The sequence below is a fragment of the Mus musculus genome, chromosome 4 (assembly GCF_000001635.26).
Source record: "Mus musculus strain C57BL/6J chromosome 4, GRCm38.p6 C57BL/6J".
Classification (NCBI taxonomy): Eukaryota; Metazoa; Chordata; class Mammalia; order Rodentia; family Muridae; genus Mus; species Mus musculus.
In genome coordinates, this window is record NC_000070.6 from 100,315,084 (window position 1) to 100,334,023 (window position 18,940).

Below are 18,940 nucleotides of genomic sequence, written 5' to 3' on the forward strand. Positions count from 1 at the left end.
GAGGCAGCAGAACTACATGAGCTTCACATCTGAAAGAATGTCTGTCTGAGGAGACAAGGGAGAGACTCAGGATTTGAACCCAGTTCTTCCCTCTGCTTCACTGCTGCTCCAATTACAAAGTGTGTCTTTTGAATCACTGTCATCTCTCAGCACTGATGATGTCATCAGCCTGACTGGGGCAGTGTCCAAGCATGGTCACTGGTTGGCTCATAGTTTACTTCTTGAGGGACTTCTAAGTTTCACCCAGAAATTCTGGCTGGAAATTTGATTCAGTTGCTGAAAGCACTGAAATACAGTGTTCGTGTTCATGCACAATTTGCTTTTTCATTTTCTTTTATTATCCTGACACTTACTGTAAATCACCCTCTCCCATCAGTCCTGGGGGCTCTGATTATGTTCCTGGGGTCCTGCTAAGAGCAAGGGCAGTAAATTACTGCCACTTTGTTTGAAAATTTTTTTAGCCACAGTACATTAGCTGCTTTTGTTTGCTTTTCCACTGGCGGTATGCACACTTCTGTTTCAGAATTTGTGTTTCTTCAATGTCTCATTTGTGAATAATGTAGCTTGCAAGATGGAATGATCGCAGGAAAAAAATATGAAAGTGGGTGTCCTGTTTGTCATCTGTAAGATCTTAAAGCATCTGTCATGAAAATGAATTATAGAGTCTTGCTCTCTCTTTCCCATGGGGGTGCCTGTGTGTGTGCGTGCATGGACATGTGTGCACATGCGCACAAACACACACACACATACACAAACACACACATACACACACACACACATACACACACACACACACACACACACACACACATACACACACACACACACACATGCACCAACCACAAACACTTATTCTCTGCACTCTCCTGTTCTCTCCCAAACTTTCCATTTTACTCTCTTTCCCCTAAGCAGTTGCTAAATGACCAATATAGTGTTTACTGTGGAGCAAGTAGGAAGATATGCACTCTTCAGACTTCCCTGGGGAGTTTTGTTTATTTGGAAGAATCATAGATAGAAGGTCAGAGGATATGTTTTAGTCTATGTTCCTGTCCCAAATTTCTTGACATTTTTTTTACTAACTAACTAACTAACTAACTAACTAACTAAGTTCTTTAAAGGGTAGCAAATGAGACTAGTTAAAACCCAGACACCAAAGCATTGTCATAATTTCAACAATAGCTGATTCTCTTGAACCAACAGCAGGGACCTGAGGCATCCATTCACCTTTCTGTAAGGTGACCTGAAAGCTTTGTGACTCGTTGATCCCACTGGGCCATGCCCAACTACAGCAATTTCAAGTGTGTCAGTAGAGCCCCAGTGGCCTTTGGTGGTTGGCATCTAGTTTCAGTGGAGACACATAGTAATACCTTTTGATTAAAGTAGAAAGAAAGGAGGCCTAGCCTGTGCTAGCAACCCAGGGCTGCACACTTCACTTGAGCCTGTGTGATTGTGAATGCTCATAAGTCCCAAAGAGGCTAAAAGAGCACAGTGCTGTGCTGAGCCCTGAAATTTTCAAAAATTAAGTGGTTTTCCAATTGTCCCAATTCCCAATGGCTTACCCTCATTTCTAAAGTGGTTTGGAAAATAATTCAGTGCATTTGAAAAGCAAGCTTATAGTTAGTTTTCAGTCTTTACTGATAAGCCTATTAAAATCATGAATATGTTTTATTAGACTTTATACTCAAATATCATTCAGGGAGGCTGTCCACCTATAGCAGCCCCTACCTTCTGATGGCTGCTCATCATGGGAAACTTTCAGTAGCTGTGATTGTATTTCATAATCTTGCCCAACTGGTGAGAGTTATTAGTCAGATTGAGGGTACCTGACCCAGGAGGGACCAATCTGATTATCTGTTCGGGAAGTGTGGATTTCACTCTCAGCTATATAGCCTGATAGTGTTTGTGAGATGTATGTATGTATGTCTGCACATATGTATGTATGTATGTATGTATGTATGTATGTATGTATGTATGTATGTGTGGTTTACAAGAAGAAATGAAAGCAGATTCATGGGAATTGGAAGTCAGAGCTAAAGGAATGATCCTAGCAGAGTGTCTTCCTAGTTTTGAGTTCTTCCTTTCTCCCGAGGCCTAGCCAGAGTCCTTGTCAGCCTTCTTTAGATAGCTTAGTTTTATTATCTCATGTTACAGCTGAGGAAACTGAAGATGATGGGTGTAAAGAAAGTGTCTTCCTGTGAGCTACCGGAACATTCCGACTGTGTGGCCTCCTCACCTTCGCTATCTAGCATACAATCTAGCAGACATGTATCTTGTATATATCTACAATTCTAGAAAGTTAACTTCACTCTTTAGAATCTAAAACGGGAGCTGTGAATCAGAGACCTATTGTTAGGTAACAAACACACTGTGTATTCTTGCTACCTCCCTTGGTTCTTTTGGGCATTGGCCAGTGTCAGTTGAACGTTTCTTGCTCAGGGTCTCCCCTGTGGCTTCAGTTCCAGTCACCCTGAATGTTTCAGTATTCAAATGTCTGGTGACTTTTGGTTAGGGTCTAAATGGAGGAGATGGGGCTCCCCAAACTCTTTCTTTCTGTGGTAGACTCTGGGTATCTGCTAGCTGAAGGTCCCAAAAATGTCTACCCCAAGCCTCTTTTAACTTGACCCCTGAATTCACTTGTTCAGAGTCATTTTGGCTTCAGGGGTACAAGAAAAAGTCTTGTTTGGTGGAAGGAATGTCAATGACTTTTCAAGCCTGTTTTACATCTATACTTTCCATTTCCCTTCTGTGTGTGATAGGAAGGAGGTGAGCCCCATGCTGGCTGCAAGGAGCTTCTGTTTTGAGTTGGAAGCCCTCCCCCATTTCCAGACAACTGCTAGTTTCAGGTTTTAATGACAGTGACATACACTGTATCTGACTCACTTTGTGCTTTCAATGAAAATGGCCTCCTTAGGCTCAGGGAGCAGCACCATTAGGAGGTGTGGCCTTGCTAGAGTGGGTGTGGCCTTGCTAGAGGAGGTGTGGCCTTGCTAGAATAGGTGTGGCCTTGCTAGAGGAGGTGTGGCCTTGCTAGAGGAGGTGTGGCCTTGCTAGAGGAGGTGTGGCCTTGCTAGAGTAGGTGTGGAGGTGGTGGAGGAAGCATGTACCTAGAGGATGGGCTTTGAGGTTTCAAGTGCACAAGCCTATCATGGTGTCTGATTTTGTTCTCTTCCTGCTGCCTGCTGATCCAGATTAGAACTCTCAGCTAGCTCTTCAGCACCCTGTCTGCCTGTAGGCTGCCCTGTTTCCTACCATGATAAACTATAAGCCAGCCCAATTAAATGTTTTCATTTATAAGAGTTGCTATGGTCATGGTGTCTCTTCACAATGGGAACCCCAATTAAGACACACTTCTTCTATCCACTCACTCCCAGAGCGCTATCTGGCATCAGTAGTGAGGACTGTGCCTGGAAAAGAGGTTTAATTTATTATACAACTCAATGCTAAGAACTATACAGTCTGCAAAAGTAGACAGAAAATAGGCTTGCATCCTGCCAAGAAAGAGTAAAAGAAGCTTCCAGAAACATAGCCTGAGGAAATATTGCAAAGGAGGAAGGGAAAGTTTTAAGCATAAAGATGCATGTTAAGGTGTATTTAAAGACTGGAGAGATGGCTCAGTGGCTAAGAACGTTTACTGCTTTTCCAGAGAACCTGAGTTCAGTTCCCAGTGTCCGTGCCAGGTGACTCACAACTGCCTGTATGTATAACTCCAAGAGGATCTGATGCCTTTTGGTTTCTGAGGGCATTTGAATTCACAGTGCAAGCGCTTACATGCAGATGGACACCCCTAAAAAAATTAAAAGTAGAACTTTTTACTTGTGTAAAACTTAACCAGTAAGACAGGAATCTAACCCCTACTTGAGGGAATCCACTTGAGTAACCTGCATCTACTTTCCCTGGGGTTTATGTGGTCATGTGTACTGGAGAGGAGGAAACACCAACCCCAAATGAGGACCCATGCAAATGTCTCTCCATCCATCCATATGTCTCTCCATCTAACCATCTATCCATCTGTCCATCCATCCATCTATCCATCCATCCACCCATCCATCCATCAATCCAACAACCCAATATAACCAAGCAAACTCCTGCTATATGTGACACATGCTGAAAGCTGAAGATGTAGTCAGAGGAACGTTCCCAGTTTATGGTCATCCTGGTCAGGTGAACTTCCTGGGGCCTTGCCTGGCCTTGTGTTTTAACTGCTGGTAGCCGATCACAGGATTGTGTTCAGCATCTCTTCTAGTCTTTTGTTAGTCTTGGCAGGACCTATTTGTCCCACCTCCTTACCTGGTGCCTTTATCCATAGCCTTCCCTCAAGCAGTGCTTATTGATTCCCAGGGACTCCCGTCCAGTGTGGACTCTTGAACCTCTGGGGGTTCACTTGGCCATTCCTTACCCCATGGGACACCATGTCCTCCAGCACTCCAAGCAGAGTGAACTAACTGGAAAGGCATCAGAGGACAAGGCTGGGAGTTTCTGTAATCACATCTCGTAAGGCAGATTCCCTGTCTAAATGTAGAGGTGTGGTGTGAGCAAGATAGTTATCAAGGCCACGTTGTAAACACTCACCAGGGCTGGATGCTCAGGTAGTTGGATGTAAGCTGTTAGTTGTCTTATCAACTTCACTGGAGCACAGGGCTGATGTTTGTCAAGCAGAGATGTACCACGTGACACGACTGCCATGCTGGCAATCCTGAAGGAAGGACTCCTCACCAAACATGTCACTGGTGTCTCTTCAGGGAAACAATGGAGAGAGCGCTGTGGGATAAGGCAGAGGTTGCCAAAGCTGCCCTCTGCCTTGTGTGTCTTGTTCTCTTTAACAGCTGCACAGTTTCTGCCCTACCCTACCTCCTCTCCCCAGACTGGCTCTGCCCTCTTCACCCAGGTTACACGTGCTTACTCTCTGAGCACAGAATGGTCCTTTCCATCCGTTGCTCTTATTCTGATCATTTTTATTGGCTTCTATTTTTTATTTAATCCATGTCTCTTGTCCTTTGCTTGATGAAAAGCTTAATACTTCTTGGTCTCTCTATTACAGTGGTTCTCAACCTCACTTAACACACTTCCTGTTGTGGTGACCCCCAGCCATAAAATAATCTTCATTACTATACCATAACCATGATTTTGCTACTGTTATGAAATGCAACCTCAAAATTTGTGGTTTCTGATGGTCTTAGGCAAACCCAATAAAAAGGTCATTCCACCTCCAAAGGGGTGAGACCCACAGGTTGAAAATCATTCCACTATTCCTCCCTGATAAGCCTGCCTACTTCAACCCCCCTCTCTCTCAACCCCTTCAACATTCAGTATCTTGACCTGCCACCCAGTTCTAAAGCTCACTGTGGCCTGCTCTCTCCTATCAGTTCCCTGGAGTCCCTTCTCCTCTCCATTTTCCTCAAAGACCTGAAGGATAGAGCCCACATCACCTCCCTTATTAGAAACTCCATAGGTGCTAAATGTGGCTTCCTTTTAAGCCACACTATAAAATGGGTCACTTCTCTCTTCAAGGGCTTTGACCACCCTGCATGGCTCAGATCATAGTCTGTCATTATAAATGCTTGCTTGCTTGGCTCTAGCCAGAATAAGAACTATTGACCACAAAGGCTCTTAATTCAACATGTTCAGATGGTTATGGGACATTTTACCCAGCTGTACTTAGTAATCTTTGCTTGCCTGAATAAGCTACCATAACAAGAAAAGTCTAACTCAGGCTCTAAGGTTCAGTGTCCAATTAATTTTTTCTTTATTCTTCCTTCCTTCCATTCTTTTTTTTTTCTTTCTCTTTACCTCTTGCTGCTATGAAATTAGTACTACAGTTTGTTCCTTTGATGTGTGCATCCGTGTTCATGTGTATATGAATTCACTTGCCCTTTCAGGCTCACGTGGAAGCCGAAGGTTGACATCAAGATGTCTTTCTCAACAGCTTTCTCTACCTTACTATTTCAGGTGGTCTCTTGCTGAACCTAAAGCTTGCTTTTTCAGCTACACTGGCTAGGCAGCAAATCCCAAGATCCTTGTGTTTCTAGCACAACATGGGGTTTCAGATACATGAGAGCATGCCCAGGTCTTACTGTGGGTTCTGTGCACAGCAAATACATCAGCCACTGATCCACACCCCAACTGCCCTCCTAGTTTTTATCTCCAGATTGCTCCATGTTTGTTTTTGGTTTGATTTGGTTGTTTTTTTTTTTTTTTTTGCAAAAGCTCTGGAGCAGATATGTCAAGTTGTTGAAGAATTTGCTTCAAAATTTGAGGGCCAAACCACCTCATTCATAAGAGAATGACCATTCAGGTGGCATATGCTTAACAAAGAGACCTGAGATGTGACTAAGTCAGCAGATTCTTTCAGAATGTGAAGCAAGTAGAGATTTTCAGGGGGCCTGGGGGGGGGGTTGGGGGGGGGCTGGTCTGTGTGCTCACGCACAGTGCCAGAAGTTTACATTCTCTGAAAACCTGAAAGGAGATTGTTAATCTCAGTGGATCCAAGTTGGAATATTGACTGACACCCGAAGGGATTCGGATCCTGTTCAATCAAGATACGACTGTGGAAAACTGAGATGCTCTAACCTCATGGTCCCCATAGGAACAGAAATTCACCGGCCAGAATGACACACTTTTGTTTTGAAAACCACCCAGGCTCCACATGGAGCTATGGGCTGCCTGGGAATGTATTAAGATGGGGTAGGCTGCTGCCTCAGACTGACCAGGGTAACAAAACAACACACTGTCTTCAAGCAAGGCTCTGATGTGTCCTGGTTGTGCTTTGCTCAGGGTTCCTGGGCAGAGAGCACATGTGGCCTTGGCATGACAGAGACACAGCCAGCCACAGGCTTGCACAGAGAGGACTACACTCCAGGCTGAGGCCGGAGCAGGCCTCCTGTTGAAGGTACTCAAATCACAGGGCTGACTTACGATCTGTTCTGTTTACTTTGGCCTAGAGCCCAAACCAGAAATGTATTTCAGGCCTGGCCTTCTAGATACTATCTCTCGTCATTTAGAGGTTCGTTACACAGAGCCGCTCATCCTGTCCTGCTCCGGTTAAGGTCTGTCAGCATTTTTCAAAGGTTTATAATTCAACCCTAATGGAGGAGCTTGCCTCTTTTAGAGCTCAGCTTGGTATGTAGGGCCTACACCTAGAAGTCTAAAACTCTGGGTGTCCCCAATGTTTGCTTTGCCTCCTCTACCATTTTTAAGTCGGACTCTTACTGGATAATAGGGAACCATTGTATTAGCTTGTGGTTTTGTTAGATTTATTTTGGTGTTTGAAAGGCTAAGAAAAATTGGCAGTCATGAGGATCCAGTGGTATGTGCATATTTTAATGACCATTTTAAAGTTAGATGGGTGGGAAAGGTCAGAGACAAGTTTGTCAACATTTCTCCAAGACTTGGAAAGCAGTTCTCAAGCCCACAGCCTGTGTTCAACATTTCAGTTGGATAGTTTAATTGTGTTATTAAAATAGCAACCTGAGGGCTAGCCATACTCCTGCTGTGAGTTCTGAATGTTCTTATTATTTTAAAATTTAAATGAAATATTGCACCTAGTAAGCATGATATAACAAAACAATACCCCTATATAAATGCCCAGTGGTGCTGGAGAGGTGGCTCAGTGGTCAAAGTACTTGCCAAGCCAGGAGAAAAAGGTTCAGAGTTTGATACCCAGTATCCAGATAAATTCCATTGGTAGGTGTATTGGCTTGTAACTCTAGCCTCAGAGGGCAGAGATAGGTCATCCTGAAGCAAACTGGCTAGTGCAGCTGCCCACATTGATGAGCTCTGGTTTTGATTGAGATACCTTGCCTCAGTGAGTAAGGTGGAAGGGCAACTGAGGAAGATTGTCAGGATCAACCTCAGGCCTTCACATGCTCTTGAACACACATGCATGTGCATTTATGCACACACACACACACACACACACACACACACACGGACACACACACACGGACACACACACACATACACACACACATACACCAGAGAGTTATAAACTCAGTTGGATATTGCAGCACCAAGGTCTACTCTCTGTTCAGGTTGTTGTAAGTCTACTTCACCATTGGGTGACTTTTAAACCATAGACACTCCTTTGACACGGTTGATCTGGAAGGCTAAAACCAGGATACAGCCACCTCCAGCTCAGGTGAGGTTCCTCATCTGAGCTTGTATGTCACCATCTTCTTCTTGTCCTCTTATGGTGAGTGAGGCAGAGGATGCCTCTTTTGTCATGAGGATACAAATCTCATTCATGAGGGCTGCCCCCTCATGTCCTAACCACCTCCCAAGGCCTATCCACCTAATGCCAGCACCCTGTAAGATAAGATTCTAACATGTGACTGTCAGGAGGGCACATGCATTCAGTTCATAACACTCTCAAAAGTTCATAACTAGAAGACAAAATGCTGGAATTGGTGACTGCCCATGACCTGTGAGAGACCCTACAAAGGAGTACATACTGAGGAAGAATGCTACAGCCTGTGCTGTGGGAAGATGGCACTAGAGGTCAGTTAGCAGTGGCCGGAGTTCATAATGGAAAGAAACTGTAAAGCTCGGGGTGGATGGGAAAAGCAGATGACATGGACAGGAGGCTCCTGACAGCAAGAAGGTCCTGTCACTCCCAGTGGGGGGTGGGGGGGGGACACCTCTGAAACCCAGCAGGGCAGGAGCTGCCACACATCCCAGGACTGGGCTGAAGATGAGGGGCAGTTGTATATATGCAGAGCCTGAGGAAGTTAGCAGGAGCTACCACACCCCTCCTCACATCTCTATCCATCAAAACCAAATCCAAAACATTCTAAGCTCTTAGATCCAGCCATTGTGACTCTCCATACATCTTAACTATAATAGTAGAGGGCAGGGACCAGTTTCCTGGGTGCTAAAGAGTCCATTTTAATACAACTGTCCTTAAAGCAATTCTCTGGCCCCTTTGAGCTGTCTGGATTTGTTGGGCTCAGGCAGCAGGGATAAGCATCATTTGCCCCTCCTGCTGAGATATAAAGGGTCCAGGTCTAGGTATGTTTTTAAAACATTGTGTGTTTTCTCTTTTCTGATGTGCATAGCCTTCTCTGCCTTATTTGCCATTTGTTAACTTTGGTTCAGTGGACAGATGCTCTTCAATTCCAAGAGTCCCTCGGGGCTTTTCAGCCCCAGCATCCCTTGCTCCATCATACTCGTGCTCCCAAGCAAATGTGAGTGGCCAGGCCGAGCATCCCCTTCATCCTTCTGGCCGGCAGCAGCTTTGCTTGGCCAGAGATGTTGAACTACATCTTACCTACTTTGTACAGGGGCTGAGACCTACATGGAGAATCCAGGTAGAATTCCAACTAGGGATTTGTTTTGACTCTGCCACGGAGATTTTGGTGTGAACTATAGAGATCATGGTGGGAAATTCTTCTGGAGATCAGGTTGTGGAATCAGGTAATTTCTGGGCTTAGCAGAAAGCTAGGCGGGAATCTCTGGGCAGAAAGTTTTGACCATTTTACTATGTATTTCTTCCTATTAACTACTCAAGAAAATTGTGAGGCCGTTTTGCTCCTGCTGAGACTACCTTGGATTGATTAGATTATAATCTCTGGTGGTAGAACTCACTTGCCAATATTTTTTGAATGCTTTCAATGTTTATCACATTAAATCCTCACAAGTCTCTTGAAAAATGTCATTGGCCCATTTTACAGCTAAACAAACTGAGGCTCAGAGAAATTGAGTGACACCAAGGAAGGGGTGGATAAGGAGCCAAACTCTCCCACACCAAGGTGCCTGTTTCAACAGTTCCTTATAAATACTGCTCATCCCTACTGCCTTCCACTCCGGCGCTTCCTGCTCCACCTGCCCAGACCCATCCCTGTTCCATTTCCCAAGAAACTGCCCATGGGTATTTGGAAGTCCCTTGCTATTTCGTCTGATATTTATTGAATACAGCTTGTGGCTCCAACCCAAGAATGTGCAAGCTGATTTAGATTATGCTCTGTATTGAGTTTATTAAGATAAAAACTATTTTCCTAGATAGTGAGTCAGAAGCATTTATGGTGAAGTGTGCGGAAAGCGGCTGCAGGTTGATAGCATGAACCGTGTGCACGCTTAGCCAGTGCGATGACCTAACTGTGTTTGGCAGCCGTCCTTTATGTTTAGCTAAGCATTTTATTTCATCTTGGGAACCCCTCCCTCTTCTACAGGGGAGGCTTGGGCTTTGGCTGGGGCCTCTTCTGAGGCTGAGGCCTGGTCCTGATGGTGACCTGCTTCCAAGCCGTTGGCTGGGTTGCCATGGCGAAGAGGTGGGAAACATTTCATATCTCAGTCTCTCTCACCTGTCAGAATGTGAGCATAACTCTTGGCCTTGCCTTCCCTGTGGAGAGGTGGGCGGGCACTCGAAAAATGAAGCCATAAATGCTGAGAGCGATTTGTGGACCTGTGGATGTGACATCTTGTCAGGCAGTTGGTGATAAATGGAGTGTCTCCAGAGCTAGTTTGGCTGAAAGTCCCTAGAGCCTTTCATTTACTTAATCAACCCACGTTTATTAAATACCTGTGAAATTCTCAGTAACACGGGCAGGGCCAGGAAGAGGATGGAACGGAAAGAAGGAAATGGAACCTTGACTCCCAAAGAACCCATAAACCCCCTCCTTTTCCTTGCACTTCACTTTTTAGGTTGATTAGGTCTCCCTCGAAAGGTGCCTTGGCTGTCTGCACAGCCCCGTCCTCCATCCAGTTACAGAGTACGAAGCTAGCACTGGGCTACTTACTTGTAGTCTGGATTGCCATGGGCTGGATGGGCTCAGAATGTACAGAGCATCTTGAATCCTGTAAGAGCTGGGGACAGAAGGGGAGTGGAGGGGAGATCGGCTGATGCCTGGAAATGAAAGCCTTAGGTTCTGGCTGTGTGACTTTGGGCAACTGTTTAGCCTCTCTGTATGTCAGCTTCCTTATCTCTGAAATGAGAGTAACTATAATATCTGGCTCGTAGGATTATTTCAAGTTTAAAAAGGTCCATGTGTGTAGTGCTCCAAACAGTGTAATGCCTTGTAGATGTTCAAAGACATGGTTGTCGCTTTCTACAAGTCATGAAGAACCAATGGCACTAAAAAGTAGTGACATTGTTTTTCCTGCACTATTAAAAAAAAAGGCATAAAAAATATGGGGTGAACCCCACATTTTGCCTGGTCATGACAATCACGTGGGATGGATGGCCCCATGGCTTCTAGCTGCTGGTTTAGAACAGGGCCTCTTAAACTCTCTGGACCCACAGCCCTTTTCACTCCAGAAAGTTTGATATGACCCTGTGTATACCAGTAGATAGAATATGTATACAAGTTAGACACTATAAAGAAATTTACCTTACAACGATTTCTGCTAACACATAATTTTACCATTGGCTAAAGATAAAAACAAATTTGCTTATTAGTGAGATGGGTGTGCTTACTGTCTTGGCTGGAAACTTGACGCTGCAGGAGGAAGAGCGTCTTCAGCACTTCACAGATGATTGAGATTTTGATTCTAGAATTGTCAGTGCTGACTTGATTAAATAGGCACCACAAAACAGCAGGGGCCATTTCAGAAATGGCTGGAGATTTTGTGCTAATCCCAAGTCAAAACTCACTGAACACTTTGTTTTTCTCTTTCTTTTTTCTTTTCTTTTTTTTTAAGATAAAACTCAGCTGAACAACACAAACAGCAATTGATTGATTGATTGATTGATTGATTGATTGATAGTGTGGTGTGTTAAATGACAAGGGCCACTAAGAGGCTCATACATATGAGTGCTTAGTCACCAGGGAGTTTGAATTAGGAGGATGAGGTCTTGTTGGAGGAAATGTGTCACTGAGGGTGGGCTTTGAGATTTCAAAACCCATGCCAGGCCCTCCCTCCCTCTTCTCTTTTCCTGTCTCTGTTTGTCTCTTTCGGTGGATCAGGGTGTAGCTCTCAGCTGCTGCTTCAGTGCCATGAATACCACCAAGCTCCCACATGAAACTGTAAGCAAGCCCACAATTAATTCACTTTTAGAAATAAGAGTTGCTTTGATCACAATGTTTCTTCACAGCAATAGAACCATGACTTAAGACAGACTATATTTATTTTAATATAGTACTTTTATTCTTTGAGAATGTCAATAGCCGCTCAGCTAGCAGTAGGAGCTCAGAAGCCGTTTACTGCTACATGCTGGAATGTTGGCTGAGTTAATCCTGTGCAGGTCTTACACAGGTTACCATAGCAATTTTGAGTGCTTAAACGCAATGGTCCTATCATTTCTGGAAGATGCTGTTTAGTTCTGGCCTTCTCAGAACTTTGGATTTGAGATTTTTCTTCTTAACTTTGTGAGAAGGGTTTCATAGAGGGAGACAGAAAGGGAGGGATGAGAAGAAGGTCTGGGGAGAGCTAAGCTTCATACATAAATGTGTCTACACACACACACAGTAACTTTAGACTGGAATGACTCCTACAGGGGCTAATGCTTGACCCAGAAGCCATAAGTTGCCAAGCACAGAGGCCAGTGCTGGGTGTAGGATACTTTCCCTTGAGCTGTTGGTCAGGGGAGACTCCAAAGACATCCCCTTAAAACAATCCCAACTATTTGCCATGCTCTTGGATACCCACCAGAACTTGATGGCAAGATTTTATCAATTACCGAAGAAGTCACATGCTTTGGTGATAGGGCTTTGAAAAATCCAACTGGGTACTTTTCTGGAAACTTCTTCCTTACTGACTAGCTTTCCTCTTTCTGGAAGGTACTATACAAAATGCTGGCCAAGAAGAGTCTTCAATACTTTTCCTCAAGTGTGAACCTCACAAGGGACAATAACAACCACCCTGGCAACATCTGTCCACGGGTACCACAGCAGTCCCATAATCAATACAGAGATAACCAACCTCTTTCTGCTTGTGTTTAAGGCACATTCCACAGACAAAGCCACATATCTGGCGCCTTTACTTTGGCTCAGAATCTGTAGCTGGGGATCTCATGGGTACCAGGAGTAAGCCTACTATCATTATTTTTCTGAATGAACACAGTATCTAATGACCTACTAAATATATATACCTACAGATCAGTGCTTCTCTCAGTCCTTATCAGGGTGGTGTCTTTGTACAGAGGACAGCAGTTAATACAGACAGCTGCTCACAGAGAAGAGAGCAAGTGTCGCTCAGTCATAAACGGCACACTTATATCACAGCAAGTTTTCCTAACAGCATTCTAACAGAAAACAGTCCAAAGGCAAACTAAATTGATACTTACACACTGAGGAATGACACTAGGAAAATATTAAAAGACTTTGGTTTGCAAAACCAAACCATTACATTTCAGCAAGAGCAGAAAACTTTGCCTATGCAGTAAGAGGTCTGCAGTCCGTGTATCTGATAGTCTTGTATTTGAGCCATGGTTTTCAGGGGGCCCTTATTGGAGTTATGTGGTGTGCTGGCATGCACAACAGAGAGTGCACATGCTGTGTGCTCAGAAACAAGGCTGTGGAGAGATTACACAATGTGTCATGACAAGAGCTGCCAGAAACACCTCCAGTTCGTTGTAGGATTGATTTTGAATTAACTTTTGGTCATTACATGTTCAGAAACCTTTTACTGTTGCCAATTTTTTTTTCTGACCTCTGCATTCAGTTACTTGACCCCATACGTCATACATGCTCACATAGCCACTCCCTACTCTCTGACTTATAGAGCTCAACGCTCAAGCTAAACCATTGTCTTGAGAGCCTGCCAAGAGACCCTCCCAGAAGATGAGACTATAGAGGCAGGGAAGGGCATCTGGGAAGGGTGATAAGAGGACACTGGGCCAGATTGTCTCAATCAGTACAATGCCTCTCAGCCCACTGAGCCCTGAAACAAGAGGCAGCTCCCTGACCTGACATCAAAGAATACACCAGCAGCAAGTTAGAATGGTGCCACTCTTCACTATCGTATCTTTAGAATATAGTTTCTTTTTCTTTAAGACATTTATATTAATTACTGGGTTATTTTAGTTTTCAGCAAATTAAACAAATTGCAAAAAAAAAAAAAAAAAAAAAAAAGAAAAAAGTTCTCTTTGGAGTCCTCAGTGTTCTGAACAGTATGTAAGGGTCCTAAGAACAAGAACTTTGAATTTTCTGTTTTTATTATTTTATTGTATAGATGAATACATTTTATGATCAAACCTGTCTCTCATTCCCATAACACCCCCAAGTCCTCTGTGTGAGACCTTCTGCCCTAGGGCATGCACTTTGGAGCTGAAATCATTTGTTTTAAATCTTAATGGTTGCTTGCTGTCTTGTGGTCGTGGACAACTCTCTTATCTCTCTGTGTCTTAAGTGTCTCCCAAGTAGAATGCTTCTAACAATGTCTGCCAGGACAGTAAGTACCAGGTAGGTGTTAGCCACTATGGTGTATCACCACTGTTCTCGTTGCCCAGGTTTGCCCAGAAGCACAGAGACAGAGGTGGAGTTCATGGAACTGCATTGTTTTCCTCTCTCAAGGCCAGCCGTAACTACCTGTCACTCACCTGCCATCTCAGCATTGCTAGTCTAGGGAAGAAGGGCAAAGAATGAGACATGTTCCATTGCCCAAGCATGCATTGTCAGAGGCACTGGCTCCAGCCACCAAAGTGCTACAATCCAGGGAAAGGTATAGAACCCAAGTAGTGTTGCATGCTATTCAAGTTCAGCAGTGGCTCTGCATCTCTCCTGTGGAAACATACATTGCCCCAAGTAGAGAAAACTCTAAGGGCCCAGATAATAGATAAGAAAATCAAATCCCTGAAGAAGTTATTCTGTTCCCGTGACAACTCAGTCCTCATGGCTGTTAGTGGCAGAACTAGCCCTTGACCCTATGGTCTCAGCAACTTTTCCTCCACCCTCTTACAAACAGTCTGCAACAGTCACGTCTAGCGTGGTGTGCATAGCCCAGAGTTAGTCACCTAGCATGACATATGAAGCCACAGAAAGTTCTTAGAAGAAAATAGACCAAGAAAGGGCTTGTTAAGAGAGTCAGAGGAAGGGCTGGTGTGATGGTTCAGTGTCGAAAGGTACTTGCTGTTAAACCAGATGATCCGAGTTTGATTTGTGAAACACATATGCTGAGACAAGGCTCCACTTTCACACAGGAATACACACACACACACACACACACACACACACACGTAAAGAAAGATAGAGTGCAACATGCTTTATCATTTAATGCCTGACAGAGTGTCTTTGTGTTGCTTGATTGAGACCCCCCATCCTGACACTTCTGTTCTTGGCTGAACTAACTCACAGAGCATTTGCCAGCTTCATACCTTAGGTGAGGCAGCTACACAGTCACAAACAAATCTGTTTCTTACCTGATTAATGAACATAGGGATGCATTTAGGTTCTTTTGGTCTCTCTGGAGAAGCACTGACCACATGACGTGGCCCCCTAGTGCTTTCACAGAGAGGTGATCTATTACAGATAGTTCTATTACCAAATAGCATGCAGAATAGTCAGACACAAGCTTGGCTTCCCAGAAAAACTGATAACAGAAACACCAGCCTCAGCCCAGACCCCTTCCCAGACAGTTCTACCTGGAGCTGAGGAAGGGCTTGGACAAAGAGTGTGCGTGTCCAGTAGGCTCTGCTCTCCGTGCAGGTCATGGAGTAGAACAGCTAAGTGGGGAAGCTAGAGGGATAGGACTTGTGCCCAGTATGGCAATAAGCCTTGGGCAAGTCAATTGACTTCTGTAACTCTAGATTTCTCCTCAGGAAGGGGGTGATCATGTTCCTTCCTTGAAGAGATAGGGAGAACACTGCAGCAAATCCCTGGCATGAAGATTTTACTACAGTCTGTGTTTGCTGCCGTTGAACTTCATGGAGTGTTGGCTAAGCCTCAGACTTGAAGGCCTGTGACTGCTGGGACATTGGAAAGCCAACTGTATGAAGCTTGTCAGCTACCCTTTGGTTCATATTGCTTCTTCTTCAGTATGAACTGTGATTAATATCCCTTTCCTATATCTTATCTAGACATTACAGGACTAGGGGAGGTAGAGGAAGGGAACATCTGTGAAAAATCCTCTCACCGAAGTCACTGTCATAGAAACCAGGGCAATATCATAAGTTAACATTTTTGATTCTTGGGTTTCAGCAAACCCTGACTTAAGAACTACACTTGTGTGGCTCAACTTAATTTTAATCTTCTTTAACAGATTTCCCAGGTGGGACCCTATTTACTATTTCACTTTTTCGTTAGTCACACTAACATACAAAGAGCTTAAGTATCTTGCCCCAGGTTATACAGATAAGCATGGGAGGCAGAGTGAACACCTGAATATTCAAACCCAGCCAATCAAATTCCAGAACCTAGTAGAGTATCAGCTGCTAGACTTATATGGATTGTAGGGTTGCTTTTCCAAGTTTCTGTCTAGAAAGAGTGTATCATAATCCACTGAGGGTGTTAAGCCATGGTACCCCAAGGAGCTGTTAATTAGTCCTTTCTACCTTCTGGGCATCTCTCAAACATCTTAGGAACACATGTGCCTATACCCAGCTGCAGTCACACCCATGGGCCAAGGATGGATGAATTGATAGATACATAACTTATAGATAGCTTAGAGAAACATGCTCCAAGATAGAGATCAGAATATGCATATAAAAAAGTAAGGCTCTAGCACAGTCCCTGGTGGACTCCTGATCCCACTGGAGAGAGTATTGCCAGCGTGAGATGCAAGGTATATGGTTGGAGCAAGAGCAAATGGTGAACTTCGTCCTACTACATATGTGATAAAAAGTCATTCAGGTGGGCACGATGGCCCTGTGAGGCTGTAGCGACTAGCAGCACAGGCCACCCCAATCTTCCTGTGCAAACTTTTAGAAAAATAATCATTTATTTTTATGAGTCCCTTTTATAGGCTTTTGGGGTAATTAAATTATCCAGTTAAATATCTCAAGAAACAAAACGTTATTTCCCAATAAAATTCCATTAAATTCAACAAATTTACTTTGCTCTGCGGTGTCCAACATAGTAGTAGCTACTGACCATAAGCAGTAATTTAAATTTACACATTCAGCTAGAACCCTGTGTCAAGGCTTAACCATGGTGTATGGAGAGGTGGCTGAAATCTCGGGGAAGGGGCTGACGATCCTCTTCGCTCCAGTCTTTGACTCCAGGCTTTAGGCTCTCTTGTGGGTAATCATGTTGCTCTAATGAAGATGGCAATGACTGTTATGTTCAGAGCACAGAATTCTACAGGGTCTAGGGAAGGACAGAGAGAAGAGAAAACGCCTGTTGGGGAATAACCTACCCCAGAATGAGTACTCATGGCAAGTGAAACCTGAAAAGAGGCATATTGATGAACAGCAGCTTCAAGTATTGAACTTTAAATTTAAAAATGATGTATTATCTGTAACTGAATTCTACAGTATTTATTGTTTCCTAAACACTATTGAAGAACAAGCTTAAAGAAAACTTAATTTCATTAAAAATTTTAATGGAACACATCTCAAGAGAAGCCAGCTGCAAATGTAATCGCATTATCATTCCACCTATGTGAAAGTCTGCCATCAGCAAGATTGCTTTCTATGATGATAGAAATCAGAACAGCGGTTGCCTGGGGGAGGGGTGGGAGGCAAGGTTTGGGAGCTGGGACCAACTACAAAGGAGTCAAGAACAGTTTCTGGGGTGTTGATGTTCTCTCTGGATAGGACACTGGTTACACAGGTGTACACATTTGTCAGTACTTGCGGGACTGTTTCAGCTCAGTGTGTTTGTTACATAGAGAGTAAATTTCATTTCAGTTAAAATTACATGCTGGATTGATATGTGATGGACAGTTTAGATAGGTAGGTGGCAGATGAATGATGGATGGATGGATGGATGGATGGATGGATGGATGGATGGATGACACAGCATGGCTTTTTCTGGCTCACATGAGGGATATTATGAAAGTGCCTATTACCCATGTCTCGTAGTGATCTGGTCCCCATGAGCTTTATACTATCAATAAGAAGGTTTAGGGTACACTTCATGATCTGATGTGGTGTGGTGTGGTGTGGTGTGGTGTGGTGTGGTGTGGTGTGGTGTGGAAACAATTGTGTTGCTCTTGGTTTTATTTTTTCCCCAGAGTTTGATTCTTTCTTACCCAAGATAAACAAACATGTTTGTCAGAAGTTGTGAATGTATTATTTAGAGGTGGAAAGAATCTAATTAAAGTGATTTTTTTTTGGTCTTTGTCTCTATTTTCTCCTTTTTTTTCTAACATATTATTATTTTCAATAAGGAACATGTACTAGTTTTATAATCTGTTTATTATATAAAACTCAAAAAGTTCCCTTTCCTTGTCTGAGAGTATGGCTGGCTCTCCATGAGTGGAATGGACTCAGGTGAACACGTAGGCCTTCTATTCTGGTCAGCCCACTCTTCTGTCCCAGCACGGGGTTCTGTAGGGCATATCAGTAGCCATGGGATCTCAGTAAGTGCAGCCACTTGTCTGTTTCTGGTCTGTGTCCGTGAACTGGCCCATCTCATTGTGACCCAAGGGACACCCTGGAAAGGGGGTGTTCTTCAGCTGTGTCCCCCTCTCATTGCCTCTTCTTTTCTTGTCCACAGGTTCTTACTTAACCCTTGATGAGCCGATGAATAACATCACAACGTCCCTGGGGCAGACTGCAGAACTGCACTGCAAAGTGTCTGGGAATCCACCTCCCAGTATCCGCTGGTTCAAGAATGATGCACCTGTGGTCCAAGAACCTCGGAGAATCTCCTTCCGGGCAACCAACTATGGCTCTCGGCTGCGGATTAGAAACCTTGACACCACAGACACTGGTTACTTCCAGTGTGTGGCAACAAATGGCAAGAAAGTGGTGTCTACCACTGGTGTCCTGTTTGTCAAATTTGGTAAGCAGCCTTCAGTTGGTTTCATCACAGGTCATTGGTGCAGTGTGTTGGGACAACCAGAGTCCATGAAGACACTTATTGAGACCCATATTGTATTTGATGCCATTGTATTTAGTTTCCAATAA

General features: G+C 44.0%; 1 protein-coding gene across 2 annotated transcripts in view; it reads left to right on the top strand.

The window, feature by feature from the left end:
* Ror1 (receptor tyrosine kinase-like orphan receptor 1) overlaps nt 1-18,940 on the top strand; it is a 349,016-nt gene that overhangs the window by 219,293 nt on the left and 110,783 nt on the right. For both annotated transcript variants that reach the window (NM_013845.5, NM_001312690.1), the window contains exon 3: nt 18,528-18,815. In NM_013845.5, coding sequence (NP_038873.2) covers nt 18,528-18,815 — 288 coding nt within the window. The remainder of the gene's footprint in view (nt 1-18,527; nt 18,816-18,940) is intronic.